The 18,091-nt window shown below is 39.5% G+C and overlaps 1 protein-coding gene across 4 annotated transcripts in view; it reads left to right on the top strand.

Annotated features, from left to right (window-relative positions):
- LOC122556612 (polypeptide N-acetylgalactosaminyltransferase 10-like) overlaps window positions 1-18,091 on the top strand; it is a 106,685-nt gene that overhangs the window by 74,774 nt on the left and 13,820 nt on the right. For 3 of the 4 annotated variants that reach the window (XM_043703513.2, XM_043703515.2, XM_087995304.1), the window contains exons 5-9: window positions 3,454-3,639; window positions 4,470-4,653; window positions 8,279-8,396; window positions 10,367-10,474; window positions 16,414-16,635. In XM_043703513.2, coding sequence (XP_043559448.2) covers window positions 3,454-3,639; window positions 4,470-4,653; window positions 8,279-8,396; window positions 10,367-10,474; window positions 16,414-16,635 — 818 coding nt within the window. The remainder of the gene's footprint in view (window positions 1-3,453; window positions 3,640-4,469; window positions 4,654-8,278; window positions 8,397-10,366; window positions 10,475-16,413; window positions 16,636-18,091) is intronic. The other variant, XM_087995303.1, reaches the window with a different exon arrangement.

Genomic DNA, 18,091 nt, shown 5'->3' with positions numbered 1-18,091 from the left:
TTTTTTTCGGAGATTAAGGAAGGGGGAGAAGTGTTGAGTTTACAGATCTTATTAAATTATGCATGTTTTACCGAAATTATATTGGAGTGATTTAGCAGCCAGAGTCAGGGAATGAAATACATCTAAAGATTTAATAACTGACCTACATTCCCAATATTTAAATACTCTGCTGTTAAAGCACCAGTAATTAAAATCCAATAAGTTTATTGTCTTTGGTCAGGGAATAACAGCACAGAATAATAGTTTTTGTTGCTGAAGCACATGCTGACAAAATTAAGTCTGACATACTTACATATGTCAATATTATTAACATGGATTACTGGCGCAAGAATAGGCCATTCAGCCCTTTTGAGCCTGCTGTGCCATTCAAGATGACCATGGCTAATCGAGCATCTCCATACCCTGTTCTTGCTTTCTCCCCTTAGCCCTAGGACCTATATCTAACTGTTGCCAAGAATTCCACAGACTCAGCTGGGTGAAGGAAATTCTCCTCCTATCAGTCCTATATGGTGTTCTGGACTTCCTGGCCATGAGACCATTCTTCCTCCATTTACCCTGTCTGGTCCTCCTAGAATTTTATAGGATTCTATGAGATGAACTTTTTTTTTTAAAGCTCTGGTGAATATAATCCTAAGAAATCCAGTCTCTCTTTATATTGTCAGCCCTGCCATTCCAGCAATCAGACCAGTAAACTTTTGTTGCACTGCCCCCATAGTCTCAGGTAAGATATGATCTCATCAAGGCCCTGAACAATTGAAGTAAGATATTCCTGTTCCTGTAGTCGAATCCTCTTGCTATGAAGGCCAACATGCTATTTACTGCCTTCACCACCTTCTGTACCTGCAGGCTAACTTTCAGCGAGTGGTATACAAGGACACCCAAGTCTTGTTGACCCTTCCCCTTCCCCAACCAATCGTCATTAAGATAATAATCTGCTTCCTTGTTTTTGCTACCAAAGTTGATAACTTCACATTTATCCACAGTGTACTTCACCTGCCTTGCATTTGCCTATTAGCTAAACCTGTCCAAACCACACTGAAACATCCTCCTCAGTTCACCCTCCAAACTTGGAGATTTTACATTTAGTTCCCTCATCTATTATTAATACATACAGTTAAAAGCAGAGATCCAAGCACTGATCCTGTGTTACCCTACTGCTTGCTGCTCAAAAAAAGGCCCATTTTTCCCTCCTCTTCGTTTCCTGTCTGCCAACCAGTTCTCTATCCATGTCAATCCATCCACTGCCCCAATCCCATGTGCTTTACTTTTACATGCCATTTTCATGTAGGACCTTATTAAAAGCCTTCTGAAAATCAAGTAAACCACATTCATTGGCTCTCCCTTATCAATTCTAGTAGTTACATCCTCAAAATTCTAAATTAAGTATGATCTCCCTTTCATAAATCCATGCTCATTCTCAGATTCTGCTACTGTTTTCCAAATGCTCTCCTGATAAATCTTTTATAACAGACTCTAGCATTTACCCCACTGTCAAAGTTAGGCTAACCGGTCTATACTTCACTTTTGTCCTCCACTTTTTTCAAATAGTGGAGTTACATTAGAAACCCTCCAATTCATAGGAAGTGTTCCGGCATCTGCAGAATCTTGAAATTTGGTCACTTATACATCCACTTTCTGGGTGCACTTTATTTGCATTTAATCCTACAAATTACCCCAATAACATTCCTCTACTAATACTGATTTCCATTAGTTCCTCCCTCTGACTAGATCCTGTGGAACATTATTCTGCCCTCTTTTGTGAAGACAGAACCTAAATATGTGTCAAATTGGTCTTCAATTTCTTTGTTCCCCACGATATCTTCCCCTGTTTCTGACTCTGAGATATTTTGATATTATTATTGAAATCAAACAAAACAATATTGAAAAACTAATATTTTTAAGGAATGTTAGACAGCCTTTGAGTCAGATAGTTTGGCAAAGTCATACCCGTGCCAGAGAACCTAGGCAGAATTTTAGACATAGGTGGAGGAACTAAGTTGGCTAGCTGACAGGCCAGCAAGAAACCCTTGCTCCACAGCCATAATGTGCTGCTGTCTGGAGTTGCTGACCAATACGAATGGCTGACAGCTCCACAGTTCTCCCAACATTGGTTGCTGTTGTGTCTGCAGCCTGTGCTAAGAATGAGGCTCAGCAGAACCTCTGGACAAGATAACTAAGGGACATTATGCAGGGAGGGATAGATCATTCTTGGAAATGAGGATGGAGTGATGGATTTTAGAGTCGATGCGGGGAATCCATGCAGAAGGCATGCCATGGTGCTGGGCTGGTCCCTGCCTATTTTAGGTACCCTTTTGCTAAAAATCATACTCTGCAAAGACATGAAAAATCTAGCTGCTTGATGTCTGCATTCTATTCTTCTCCCTTTCATAAAATCCACTTTGGAATGATTAAATTGCATATCTCTTTTCAAACACAAGTGATTTGGCATTCACATTCACTTTGTAAATTAAATGGTTGGATTTTGTATGTTTAACAATGTGCCACATTTTATGAAGTAATCAATGGAAGTTTTGGTCTTAGTATTTTCAATCGATTTCAGTATTTTTAAGAAGAGTTCCTAATTAGTTACGATAATCACATTTTTAGTTCAGAATGAATGAATTTATACTACATTTATACCAATGAGGGAAAAATAATCTTCTTGTTTGTAAAGGTCTGACACAGTGCAATGCTGCAAGATAGACTTGCAGGCTTCTTCCAGGAAAGTATATTGATGAAGTATCAGATGCTCTTGTTGGGTTAGGACTAAACTCAATTGTTATTGGGTATGTTGTTGACACACTATTTTGTTCCAAATAAGAATTCAGGATTATTGATTTTCATCACGAGGAATATTGAAAGGAATAAAGAAATATTGTGCTTTAGAACATATCAGTCTGATCCTGCTTAATGATGTCATGTAAGTTGTGAGAGACGGTGGCTCAGTGATTAGCACAGCTGCCTCACAGCACCAGGGGCCTGGGTTCGATTCTAACCTCGGGTGGCTATCTGTGTGGAGTTTTCACATTCTCCCTGTGTCTATGTGCCCTTCTGCTAGGAACTCCAGTTTCCTCCCTCAGTCCAAAGATATGCAGGTTAAGTGACCATGCTAAATTGTCAGCAGTGTTCCAGGAAGGGGCAGGCAGATGGGACTAGTTTAGGTTGGGTTTATGTTCAGCATGGACTGATTGGACCGAAGGATCTGTTTCCGTTCTGTCTAACTCAAAGTGCAGTCTAGGCGGTTAGCCATAGTAAAATGGATTGTGGGGATGGATGGGGGAAACAGTCTGTGGGAGATGCTCTTCAGAGGGTTGGTACAGAATCAATGGGCCAAATGGCATAGCATGGATTCCATGATTCTAAGTTATTTCAGATCTTGTAATGAAATAGAACAGAAACATTGATCAGAACCAATAGTTTCTGCACTTACTTTTATTTAATTTTTCCAAAAAGAATATTTGAAAAAACGCTTGGAAGAATATATGGCACGATTTCCAAAAGTCAGGATTGTACGGGCCAAGAAACGAGAAGGTTTAATTCGAACACGTCTACTGGGCGCCACAGTGGCAAAAGCAGAGGTCATAACCTTCTTGGATTCACACTGTGAAGCAAATGTGAATTGGCTGCCCCCATTGCTTGGTAAGGAGCAAAATCACAAGTTTTATCACCCGTGGAGAAAAGTTGGGATCGTTGGTTTTATTAATTTAAAACTGATTCATAAATTGAGATGTTCCACAACATGATCCTTTGAATTGCATTTACCCCATCATTATTTTTTAATTTGAGCCATGGTAGGTTTTTTAAAAAAAAATTAATATGTAATTTGTCTCTTTAGTGCAGTACTAAATTAGGTAACATCAAAACTAGGTATCTTGGAGTTAATGCTTCATCTTTTGTATCATGTTCTGATGACCTTTGTGTACTAATGATCATGAAATTAAGTTGACTGAATTTGAAATTTGTTCACAGTGGGCCTTGAGAAGCACAAAGTATTTTATTTTTAAGTGGGAGGGTCCAAGGGGAATTGAATAAGCATGCAGAGAAACTGAAAGGAAAGATGGAAATATAAACTGTAAAAGGGGAGTATAAAGATTGTGGTTTCATACTCCCACAATACCCTTTTTAAATTTGTAACTACTCTACACCCAAATTCTCGATGACCCCCCACCTGGAAAGGAGGAAAGTCATTTGGTGTAGTCTCCTTAAGTGATATCAGCTGATCCCTAATACAAGAGTACATGTGCAAACAAGTTTAGAGTTCGTGGAAATAAGGACCAAGGTAAACAGCTCACCACAGTGCAGTGTCCAGGCTTGCTTAAAAGAATGGTTACTTCTTCTCAAAGTCCTTGTTCTCTTGGATCTCTTCATTCATTCATTTTATTTGAATTATGATTTGCTTTTCATTTAATGTGGTATATATTTTGTCATATTATGAATGTCTTTCAATTGAATCCTCTTCAATATTTCAGACAGAATTGCTCAGAACCGCAAAACAATTGTGTGTCCTATGATCGATGTTATTGACAATGATCATTTTGGATATGAGACGCAGGCTGGTGATGCCATGCGAGGAGCATTTGACTGGGAAATGTATTATAAACGTATTCCAATACCAGTAGAGCTTCGTAAACCAGATCCAAGTGACCCTTTTGAGTAAGTTTAATTCATTTGAAACATTGGTGATCAACAAGGATAAGGCTGTTGTAAGAGTTAAGTGAACAACGATTTTTGGTAGCTGTTGTCCTAGTCCGTTCACTTATTTCTTTAAAAATAGGATGAATTTATTTTGCCTGTGGCCTTTCCTCCATTATCAACACACCAATAATAGTGTGATCCATTTTAAAACAATCGTTACAAATGCAAACATTCATCTTATTCATTTTTATAACCATGCTTGCCTGAAGTGCTCCCACATGCTCTTCTTTCACCGGTTCTCGGCTCCTATTAAGTGCTGTCCCGAGACCTGAATTGCAACAAGTTGAGTTTCTTGATGTTATACAGACTGAGGGCAGCTGGTTTCTGGTTGCGTCTCTGGGAACCTGGTCTTCCCTTTCCATGTTTGACCACCATGGTGCAGAGGTGAGTGGCCTGATTTGTTGCTGTTCTGAGAGACACTGGCAGACAAGTGAATGCCATTCAGTTGGGCCTAGGATCTTCTCAGCACCTTCTTCTCTTCATTACTATCATCATGTTCCTTCTGCTGAACACCTATTTCTTTGAGATATAAGGAATAAAAGTAAGAATAACTAAATTGGAATCAATAAGACAGAGAATGGTTTGGAATCTTCTTTTCCTGGGATGTGAGTGTGACGATGTAAATATTCAGTCATTAACCTGACACCAGCAAGATGTCGTCAAGTTTGCCATTTCCCTCGACAGAACATAATGTTTGCCTGCTAAGTCTATGGACTCCCCTTTAAAGAGGGTCAAGGGTTTAAAGCGAGAGTTGCATCCTCAGAGGCCTACCATTTTGCATCTCATTTCAGCAAGAAGGTAAAATAATTGAAAGCTAAAGGTTGAGGGTGTATGCTTAATTCAGCAGCTGCCAAACAGAATGGGAAAGTTTAAGGAAGTTAAAGAAAGTTAAAGTTAAAATCACCCAGCGCCAGGTTATAGTCCAATAGGTTTATTTGGAAGCACTAGTTTTCGGAGGGTTGCTCCTTCATCAGGTGGTTGTGGAGTATTACACAGAATTTATAGCAAAAGTTTACAGTGTGATGTAACTGATATTATATATTGAGAAAGACCTGGATTGTTTAAGTATCTCCTCTTTTAGAATGAACATGTGGTTTCAATTCTTTCATAAATAAATCGCAGAACTTCTTTAAAGTTACATTCTCAAGTGAACTTGTCATGTCGGCTCAGCTAATGCATTGAAGTTGTGAGGTGCCTTGTGTGAGACTGTTTACACCACAATGTTCAGACTGATTCTAATCTAAAAAAGGGATTTACAACATCTTACATGAACTCGTGGAGTTTTTGAGCAAAATAAAATGTAATTCTGCAAGTACAAGTTCACCCCACAAACGTGTGTGTGTGTGCAACACACACACACACACTCATGCAGACCCCCTGTCTCACACAGGCACTCTCTCATATGCTCACACATATGCTCCCACCTTCACGGACATAGGCACCCTCTCACAGACTTATACCCCTTTACACTCTCACTCATACACAAACACACACTCATAACCCCACACACATGTGCACACACACAAAAAAGTTTGTTGGCTTAATTTGTATTTGCAGACTAATATTTTATTTTGCTCAAAAACTGTCTGAATCCATGTAAGATTCTGTATTTATTTTTTAGATTAGAATCAGTCTGACCATTGTGGCACAGACAGTCTCACAAAGGGCATCCCACTTTGAGTGCATTATCTGGGCTGACATGACACCAATTATTAAAGTTCACTTGAGAATGTAGCTTTTAGAAAGTTCTACGATTTATATTAAAAAAACACGGAAACCAACATGTTCATTCTAAAAGATGAGAGACTTAAACAACCTAGGTCTTTTTCAATATAAAATTTCAGTTACATCACACTTTTGTTACGAATTCTGTGTCGTACGATCTTATACTCCACAAGCACCTGATGAAGGAGCAGCGCTCCGGAAGCTACTGCTTTCAGTTAAACCTGTTGGACTATAACCTGGTGTTGTGTGATTTTTAACTTTGAACACTCCGGTCCAACACTGGCATCTCCAAATAAAGAAAGTGTTTAAGTCTGTTGAGGTGGAGGAAGATAGCACGTGTAAATAATTCATGTGAGGGGAGTTAGGGTATCTGTTGTCATATGTTTAAATTCCCTTCACCAGAGGTTTATGACAATGATGCCTTGAAGCATATGATGTTCAATATAAAACTGAAAATACTCGCGTTGGTCTGGAGTCCAAGGGGGTGAAAGAAGTTGGCACACTGTGACAGTGCCACATAGGTTCAGATAGCACATGCTGTACTCCTGGCTGACTTGGTTGTATCCATACCCAGAAATCTGTACCCCTGTCTTCAGTCCCTTTCAGGAAGGTTTGGAAGTGAAAATCACATGTTTGTTGATAGTAGTACGCTCTTCCTTTCTGTCTTTGCTATTGCTGCAAAGACTATTGTCATACTTTAAAATTGCCTTTTTAATTTCAAGAGCTGGATGAGTAAAATGTTTTGTTAACTGCCACCAGTTTTTATTCCATTATCCTAACCATCTGTTGTGGTTCTGTTCGCCGAACTGGGAATTTGTGTTGCAGATGTTTCGTCCCCTGTCTCGGTGACATCCTCAGTGCTTGGGAGCCTCCTGTGAAACGCTTCTGTGATATTTCCTCCGGCATTTGTAGTGGTTTGAATCTGCCATTTCCGGTTGTCAGTTCCAGCTGTCAGTTGCAGTGGTCGGTATATTGGGTCCAGATCGATGTGCTTATCGATTTGAATCTGTGGATGAGTGCCATTCCTCTAGGAATTCCCTGGCTGTTCTCTGTTTGGCTTGTCCTATAATAGTAGTGTTGTCCCAGTCAAATTCATGTTGCTTGTCATCTGTGTGTGTGGCTACTAAGGATAGCTGGTCATGTCATTTCGTGGCTAGTTGGTGTGCCTGAGCTACAAATCGTCTCACAAACTTTGAAATCCTAACCATCTGTTCGAACATTTGTCAGGAAATGTCAAAAATTGGTTTTCTTAATTGACCTTTAATGTGAGCCATTACTAAAATTACATTTTTCCATTTCTACTTCTTTCTCTTCCTAATTCTTGCTGGAAGTGTTGGCCCATCCATTCTCCAGCTTCAGATTTGACCTATCTGGTCTTCCTGCCCTAAATAATATATGTATGAACTTAGCGAAAACACTGCAACTTGTATTTTCACAAAAAGAAGTGTCATGTCTGCCCTGTATGAGAGTTCAAAATTCTACTCCTCCCTTTTCGAATCTCCAGCCTGGCTGTACCCTTCTGACTTAGTAATTTCCTCATCTTTTGTGTTCTCTCGCGTTAGACATCATCTCAATCTTGTTTCATCCCTCTGTTTCACAACTGGTGCATGCTTAATTCAACAGCTTTGCATCTTTGCAACATTCTACTCTGGTTTTTCTGCATGGACAGCTCTCCCTTTGCCTTCAAGTTTGTTCTTTTTTTTAAGAAATGGCCTTGATTCCAATTCCATTCTGTACATTCTCCTCTTCTCATGGTTTATATCAAAGATTAAATACCTGACCCAACACTTCCTGTTTACATTTATATTTTAGTTAGAGCATTGTTATAGAAGTTATCACTCTACTTATTTCTTTCCAGATCACCTGTCATGGCTGGAGGTTTGTTTGCTGTTGATAAAAAGTGGTTCTGGACACTTGGTGGTTATGATGCTGGGTTGGAAATTTGGGGAGGAGAACAGTATGAGATATCATTCAAGGTAAGCTGCATATTGTGGATACATTTAAAACATTCTCAACTGAGTTTCAGGGTCATATAGTATCACTAAAATTCTAATTAGTATCACACATTAAGCTGCCAAATCTCATAAGGATTAAATATTATTCTACCTTAATTAGAAACCTTTCATAGTTAATGAAAATGGCTCAGCTTTCCCAAGGTATTGAGTATTTTGGAGCATAATGTCAGCAATTTTCATCTCTGTGATTTATATTCCTTTAAAATATTCAAGTTATAAGTTTCATTCGCAACTGACGTCTGGAATATTGAGTTACATAACTAGCACAGATTCTAATTATCAGTAAAGACTACACAGAATGGATTTTTTTCTATTAGATGAAGGTTTTAACTTATGAAAGATCTTTAGAATTTTAATAGAGTAGAGGTGGAATGTTTTCACTTTCGGAAAAGTTCAAAACAAGATGTGAATTTTTTAAAAAATCCTTTAATAAATCTAAGTAAGAATATGAAACTTGCCACAGCATGGGGAAATTGAGGTGACTAGAGTAGATAGATTAAAAGGAAAGTTGAATAGGTATGTGAGGAAGAAGCTGATAGTTAGATGAAGAAGGGTGAGCAAAAGGCTCCAATGGTGCCATGTTTCTGCACTACAAAGTCCATTCAACTATCTGATAACTACTATTAACTCAACTATAACCATCTATTTCACTAAGCATTCCAGTTCTAAAGACTGAGTGGAAGGCAGAGTCATTGCATTCTTATGGATTGTTCTCTCTGATTGTTTCCTCTCCTGTCCTACTCCTTCGGTTCTGAATTTGGCAGTAGGCCTGTGTTTCCTCCTCAATCTCTTAGTCTCTGGTGCTTTCACAGCACTCAATGTGTCCTTGTCAGTGCTGATTCATCACCAACAACCTTTCCCATTTGTAGTTCTTCCCTCTTTATTCCCATTGAATGTGGGACATTATGCATGTTTTCTCACTTTGCATCTTTGTACTCTCTCTCGGTCTCTTCCCTGGTAGCGGTAGACACTTGCATTCTATGCTTGCTTTCAAATATTAATCTCCATCTGTATGCTTGCATTTCTCTCTCTGTTGCCTCACCCTCTAAAAATCCTTTTGCAAATTCTCATTAGCCTATTTTGTAAGTGTTAACTAAGTTTTTGTTGGATTATGTTAAAATAATATTGGAATGTAAAATAATGAAATGGGGACCAAATTAATTGCATTTCAACTCTGCTCTGTCTGAAGATTACTCTTGATTCTCAACGCCTGTGTGAAATATGATGGGGTGTTATATAAACTTGAATTATTGAAGGACATTTTGTTGGCTAGATCATTTTAAAGTAGTGATAGTGTAAATTAGGCAAAAAAGAACAGAAATTGCTGGCAAATCTCAGCAGGTCTGGCAGTATCTGTGTAGAGAAAGGAGACTTAACATCTTGGGTCCAGTGACGCTTCTTCAGAACTGATTGTGGCTAGGAGAAGTTTGGTATAAATGAAAAGAAGTGTTGAGGGGAAGGGGAAAGTAAATGATAGGTGAAGAAGGAGCTCAGAGAGAGAGAACAACAATTGGACAGACAAAGGAATAGGTAAAGGTCAACCTGGGAGAATGAATCATTCCTCATGGCGAGCTTTAGTCACTGACAATGGGTTGTGTAGTCGCAGCCCATGTGATGACAAGGCCTGGTGTGTGGGGGTTGGGATAATGCTATGGGAAAAGGTGCTCAGGCCCTAAAGTTACTGATCCCAATCTTGAGTCAAGATAGCAGCAGGATTCCCAAGTGGAAAATGAGGTGATGTTCTTCCAGTTTATGCTGAGCTTCACTGGAGCACTGCAGCAAGTCTGAGACACAGATTTGGCAAGAAACTGGAAGCTTGGTAATTTTTGTGAGTGGCACATTGGTGTTCTGCCAAGCAGTTATGTTACAGGTTTCACAATGGTTACCTTAAATTTACATGGTTAGTATGTTGTTTCTGACTGGGGTTTCAGGTATGGATGTGTGGTGGGCAGATGGAAGACATCCCTTGCTCCAGGGTAGGACACATCTACAGAAAGCATGTTCCTTACACGATTTCAAGTGGATTTGGCTTGCCCAGAGTAAGTAACTTTCATTTTACAGATCTGTTAACTTTTTACATTTTTATTGTGGTAGCTTGTTTGCTTTTCTTTTAAAAGAAAGTTGAGACCAAATGATATTACATTGTTTGAAACCCAAGTATGTTTAATGTGCACTTGATAAAATAATTCCATAATTTAATTCAGTATTCAAGATTAAGAAACTTAAGAATTGGCTGATGCATTGAAAACACGTGATTCAATGCTGAAAGCTTGTGCTCCTGATCTAGACGTGCCTCTGGCCAAGCTTTTGCAATTCAGTTACAGCACTGGCATTTATCAACCAAATTGGAAAAATGTCCATCATGTCCAGAAGAAGTGGAGAAAACAGAATCATCCAATTATCATCCTGTCAACATTTGCTTGATCATCAGCAAATTGATGAAAGGTGTCATCTGTAGGATTATAATGCAGTACTGACTCACAAATAACCACCTCACAGATGTTCAATTTAGAGCCAGAACCACTTGACTCTAGTCCTGATTACAGTATTGTTCCAAACATAGATTGAATATCTGAATTATATCAGCAGCAGGACACCACTGCAAGAGTTCATTAGGGCAATGTTCTATGTATGATCATCTTTAGCTGTTTCAATAACAACTTCCCTCCAGGTCAAAAGTATGGATGTTCTCTCCTGTTTCCATGTTTCGTTCCATTTGCAACTCAAACAGATAGTGAAACCACATGCTGCAAGACCTGGGCAACATTTTGGCCAGTGTTGATGAGGAGTAGAAAGTATTTGCAATACATAAGTGCCAGGCCAAAGCTATCTCCACAAGAGAGAATCCAACTACCCACTTGTGACATTCAACCCTTTCACCATAAATATCCAGGGGGGTTGCCATTGATCAGAAAATTAATTATTTCAGTCACAGCTTTTTTTTTCATATTTATTCTCAGGAGGTTGGAATCATGGGGTTAGGCCAGCGTTTTTTTTGCTTGTCATAAATTACCAGGGAGAACGTGGTGATGAGCCACCTTTCTTGAACTATGACAGTCAAGGGAAGTAGGTTTATCAACAATACTGTTGGGAATGAAGTTCCAGGATTTTGACTTGGTGACAGTGAAAGAATGGCTGCATTGTTCCAAATCAGAATGATATGCGGCTTGGAGGAAACTTTTAGGTGGTGACTTTCCCATGTGTCTGCTGTCCTTGTCTGCCCAGCTGGTAAAGGTCATGGGTTTGAAGGGTTGCTGTCAAAGTTATTTCAGAGAGTTGGTGCAGTGAATCATGTTGATGTTATACAATGTTATCGCTGCAGTGGGTAGGTTGCTAATCAAATGATCTGTTTTGTCTTGGATGGTATCAAACTTCCTGAGTTTTGATGGACTGCACCTATCTGGACAAGTGGAGAGTACTTCATCACACTCCTGATTGTGGATCATGGACAAGCTTTGGAGACTGGGATCAGTGAAATTGAGCGTTTAATTCTTGCTGTGGAATAATGGCAAGGGGAACTGGTCAGTTTGATGGTTATAATCTGGAGGATCTTGAACTAAAACAGAAAGTGCTGGAGAAACTCTGGCAGCAGCTGTGGAGAGAGAAAGAGAGGTAATGTTTTGAATCTAATGACTCTTCTTTGGAACTCTGAGTATATTGGACATAGCAAGAGATGGAGTCAAGAAGAGATTTAAACCAAAGGTGAAGATTTTAAATTTGAAACTTAGGGCTTATGATATCAGTTGAGAAGATTGTAACAAGAAGAAACAAATTTAGGTTAATCACAGAGGAATTAAAGAGATGTCTTTTTTTAAAAAAAACTCCATACTAAGGGAACATAAGATTCTAACCATAAACTATTGTTGCTATAGAGTGCAAAGTTTCTGTTTAAAATTTAGTTTGATTGTTCCTAGAAGAGGGTTTTTTTTTCTGTCGGGCTTACAAAAGACAAGCCAAGAGAGCTAAATCAATTACTTTACTCAAAAAAATTTAAAGCCTGAATGACCTGTTTCCATAATTTGAGGATATTGCATGAGGAATGTGGAAAAAGTGGTACCTTTTACAGGAATAGAAAGGTATAAGGAGAACCAAATAAAACAGAATACTGCAGATGCTGGAGGTCTGAAATAAAAACGAAGTGCTGGGAAAATGGGCAGATCTGGCACCAGCAGCAGAGAGAAAAACATTAACATTTCAACGGGTTTTGAGAAGATTTGCAATTCAGGTTGAGGTTCTGGATGTAGGTTTGCTCGCTGAGCTGGAAGGGTCATTTCCAGATGTTTCGTCACCCTACTAGGTAATATCTTCAGTGGGCTTCCGGGCAAAGCACTGTTGATAATTTATTTATGGATGTTGGAAAACATGTTGGATGAGGAAAACAACAACAAACTGCCATTCCTAGATGTCACAGTAGAGCGAACAGCCGATGCGGAACTTCAAACCAGCGTCAACAGGAAAACAACACATACGGACCAAATATCAAACTACAGAAGCAATCTACATTTCAAATCCAGTACAACAACTTCAGCATTGAAGAAGAACTTGGGTTCTGATAGAAATGTTGATTCTATTTCTTTGTCCACAGATGCTGCTAGATATCCTGAATTTCTCCAGCTCTTTCTGCTTTGGTAATGAGGAAAATCATACTGATGGCAAGCCAGTTTTCCCTTCATCAGGAAACTCTTACTGCCTCATTTTTTGTTTTAGTTACCACCTTACATTTTAATACCTGCCCTGAGCATTTTTCAAATTTCTTCCTGAATTTCTCTTCAATTGACAGTACATTTTTAAGCTGATGACGCAACTCCTCAAACATTAAAAAAATGTGTATTACTTTGCTTTCACCACAGATGATGGGCACAAACACCATCTCTTGTTTTTTTGTAATAAAACAACCGATGAACTCTTCAAATTGCCTTTGGCTGTCTGCACGAGTGGTAATCAGCTTAAGCATTTAAAACAATCTTTGAAGAGGCATCTATCTTGTATGTTTTTCTTTTGGTCAACAAGTCCATTTAGATCCAAATTAAAGGATGAGAACAAGTTCGTTTCGGCACTTGTTAAGTCTTGTTAAGTCTTGTGCCGTCCTACATATCGGTTTGGCATGATGGATTTGTAATGGCAGAGGATGTGTCATGAGAAAGTGCAAAGTGGAACACGTTTCCGAATATAATTCTGATAATAGGTTGGGTTGCAACACTAACTCATAGTCACAGAGGTGTACAGCACGGAAACAGACCTTTTGGTCCAACTCGTCCAAGCCAACTCAATTTAGTCCCACTTGCCAGCACCTGGCCCATATCCCTCCAATGCCTCTTAAATGTTGCAATTGTACTAGCTCCTCCATGTCCTCTGGCAGCTCATTCCATACACATACCACCCTCTGTGTGAAAAAGTTGCCCCTTGCGTCTCTTTTATATCTTTCCCCTCTCACCCTAAACCTATGCCCTCTAGTTTGGACTTGCCCACCCTTGGGAAAAGACTTTGCCTATTTATCCTATCCATGCCCCTCATGATTTTATAAACATCTATAAGGTCACCCCTCAGCCTCCGCTCCAGAAAAACAGCTCCAGCCTGTTCAGCCTCTCCCTATAGCTCAAATCCTCCAACCCTGGCAACATCCTTGTAAATCTTTTCTGAACCCTTTCAAGTTTCACAACATCCTTCCAATAGAAAGGAGACCAGAAGTGTACACAATATTCAAAAAGTGGACTAACCAATGTCCTATACAGTCGCAACATGATCTCCCAACTCCTGTACTCAATACTCTGACCAGTAAAGGAAAGCATACCAAATGCCGCCTTCACTATCCTATCTACCTGCAACTCTACTTTCAAGGTGCTGTGAACCTGCACTCCAAGGTCTCTTTTTTCAGCAACACTCCCTAGGACCCTACCATTAAGTGTATAAGTTCTGCTAAGATTTGCTATCCCAAAATGCAGCACCACACATTTATCTAAATTAAACTTCATCTGCCACTCCTCATCCCATTGGCCCATCTGGTCAAGATCCTGTTGTAATCTGAGGTAACCTTCTTCGCTGTCCAATACACTTTTAATTTTAGTGTCATCTTCAAACTTACTAACTGTACCTCTTATGCTCACATCCAAATAATTTATGTAAATAATGAAAAGTAGTGGGTCCAGCACTGATTCTTGTGGCACTCTACTGGTCACATCCTCCAGTCTAAAAAAAAAACCCTCCACCACCACCCTCTGTCTTCTACCTGTGAGTCAGTTCTGTATCCAAATGGCTAGTTCTCCCTGTATGTCATGAGATCTAACCCTGCTAATCAGTCTCCCTTGTCGAACCTTGTCGACGCCTTGCTGAAGTCCATATTGATCACGTCCACCGCTCTGCCTTCATCAATCCCCTTTGTTACTTCAAAAATCTCAATCAAGTTTGTGAAAAATGATTTCCCATGCACAAAGCTATGTTGACTATCTCTAATCAGTCCTTGCCTTTCTAAATACATGTACATTCTCTTCCTCAGGATTCACTCCAATAACTTGCCTACCACCGGCAGCAGACTCACTGGTCTATTGCTCCCTGAGTTGTCCTTAGCACCTTTCTTTAATAGTAGCACCATGTTAGCCAACTTCCAGTCTTCTAGCACTTCACCTATAGCTATCGATGATAGAAAGGGGCCCAGCAATCACTTTCCTAGCTTCCCACAGAGTTCTAGGGTACTCCTGATCAGGTCCTTAGGATTTATCCACTTTTATGTGTTTCAAGACATCCAGCACTCCCTCCTCTGTAATGTGAACATTTTTCAAGATGTCACCTTCTATTTATCTACATTCTATATCTTCCATGTCCTTTTCTGTTTGAAGTTAATTATTAAATCAGATTTCCTTTCCCCTGTTAGTAGAATTGTAAACCCAGTTTTCAAGTATAAATTGAGCAAATGTATGTTGCTTGTTTTGTAAATGTAGAAGTCACATATATAATTTAAATGTTTGTATACTTCAAAGAATAGAATTCAACAGTGATGTAGTCTCAGGCTTATTTTGGGTTAAGACCCTTGTTGGGATTTTTAAACACATTTTATTGAATTTTAATGATTATAATGGGAATAGATTTAACTGTTTCCATCTCTGTGTGTGACTGATTCACATTTTGAACAAAATGTTTGTGCTTATCAATTATTACATTTGAAATCAATCAGCAGTCATAGTTGGGTGAATTGAAGTTTGCATCCAGAACGAGGTACTGGTGAGGACTTCAGATTAACACATATTATATTAAGATGAAAATTGGAGGCTGGAGGAGCTTCAATTTCAATATGACTGATTACTTTACTTTATGTTCAGGTATTTCCACATGTCTAACCTTTTGGATAAGAAGTTAGCAGTTTAAAAAAAGCTCTCCCAAACTAGACACTGTTCTATAAAGATTAGATTAGATTAGATTAGATTACGGTGTGGAAACAGGCCCTTCGGCCCAACAAGTCCACACCGACCCGCCAAAGCGCAACCCACCCATACATTTACCCCTTACCTAACACTACGGGCAATTTAGCATGGCCGATTCACCTGACCTGCACATCTTTGGACTGTGGGAGGAAACCGGAGTACCCGGAGGAAACCCACGCAGACACTGGGAGAACGTGCAAACTCCACACAGTCAGTCGCCTGAGTCGGGAATTGAACCCGGGTCTCAGGCGCTGTGAGGCAGCAGTGCTAACCATCAGTAGTTTGCAGTCCACTTTTATGTACACTCAAACAGATCCCTTGGAGGACAGAAATGATAACAGAGGAAGGAAACAAAAAAAATTAACTGATTAAGACTCATCAAAACAGAAACTCCAGATTCCAACTGATTACCAATCCACATTGATAAAAACTTCTCATCTCCTAACCTGCTTGAACTTCAGTAATTCTAACCAAACGTATTTGCAATGTTTCAAGTTAATTATTTTCATAATTAAAGAAGGGACCAATAACTTGTCATTCATATAAATTTGTTTGTATCATAGAATTTGAAACGAGTTGCTGAGGTGTGGATGGACGAATATGCAGAGTATCTCTATCAAAGAAGGCCAGAGTACAGACACATTTCTGCTGGTGATGTAAATACACAGAAAGAGCTGAGGACTTTCCTTAATTGCAAAAGCTTTAAGTGGTTCATGACTGAAGTGGCATGGGATTTGCCTAAATTCTATCCACCAGTGGAACCTCCAGCGAGTGCCTGGGGTGAGGTGGGTATGCAAAAATTTATAAAGGACTATTATCATTGGCAGGTGTAGATAGGTGTTGGCGAAGAAAAGATTGTACAAGTATGAGATGTTTTGTGAGGTCATAACTGTAATGAAAACAAGTATCTCAATAAGTATACGCCTTGTATGCATAACCACAGCAGGCAGTTTGACAGTAGAAACCTTTGTCTCAGTGACACTATTGTTTCCTGAACTGGTGACTAGGTAAGAAATAACAGGTTAGTAGTAGGTACCAAGAAAATATTTGAGTGAAGTAGTACAGGTAATAGAAGACCAGATGATGGCTAGGCAAACCATTGCAATGCGGAACTGAATAGTTACATAGATGCAGAGTGAAATGTATGGTAAATGTTTTTCTGTTTTCCTTGTGTAAGAATTACAGAAACAAGGATTGATGAGTTAGAAGGCTGTGAAGCAGTACAAGAGTGTTACATGTCAGATGGAATTATTTTCTGAACAGATGCCAGTGGAGCTCGAACAGTGAATATGAAGATAAAATTGCAAACAAGATTCCACCAAAGATGGTGATTTCTTCCAAAAGCAAAATACTGCAGATGATGGAAGTCTGAAATAAGAGCAGAAGATGCTGGTGAAATTCATCAGTTATAAAACCATAAGATATAAGAGCAGAAATTAGGTCATTTGGCTCATCGAGTCTGCTCCCTGCTATTTGATCATGGCTGATCGTTTTTTCAAGCCCATTTTCCTGCTTTCTCCCCCTAACCTTTGATCCTCTTGACAAGACATTCAATGAACTGGCCTCCACAGATTTCTGTGGCAATTAATTCCACAGATTCACCAATCTCTGGCTAAAGACGTTTCTCCTTAAGTCTGTTCTAAAGGGCCTTTCTTTTACTCTAAGGCTGTCCCCTCGGGTCCTCATCTCTCCTGTCAATGGAAACATTTTCCCAACGTCCAGTCGGTCCAGGCCATTCAGTATTCTGTAAGTTCTCCCCCAACATTCTTCTAAACTCTGTTGAATATAGTCCCAGAGTCCTCAAACTTTCCTCGTACGTTAAGCCTTTCATTTCTGGGATCATTCTTATGAACCTTCTCTGGACCTGCTCCAGGGCCAGTACATTCTTCCTGAGGTATGCGTCCTAAAATTGCTCACAATACACTAAATACACACAATACACTGAGTCTTGCGGAACACCACTAGTCACCGGCTTCCATCCTGAGAAGGATCCTTTTAGCCCCACTCTATGCTTTCTGTCAGACAGCCAATCATCAGTGTGGTCTGACCAGAGCCTTTTAAAGCCTCAGAAGTACATCCCTGCTTTTATATTCAAGTCCTCTCGAGATGAACAACAACATTGTATTTGCCTTCCTAACTATTCAACCTGCAAATTTACCTTAGGAGAAACCTGGACAAGGACTCCCAAGTCTCTCTGCAGTTCAGATTTATGAATTTTCTCCCCATTTAGAAAATAATCCG

This window comes from Chiloscyllium plagiosum, unplaced genomic scaffold (genome assembly GCF_037043375.1).
Source record: "Chiloscyllium plagiosum isolate Xiang-an unplaced genomic scaffold, Cpla_swu_hap1 HiC_scaffold_16, whole genome shotgun sequence".
Lineage (NCBI taxonomy): Eukaryota > Metazoa > Chordata > Chondrichthyes > Orectolobiformes > Hemiscylliidae > Chiloscyllium > Chiloscyllium plagiosum.
This window is presented reverse-complemented; position numbering and strand designations above follow the sequence as displayed.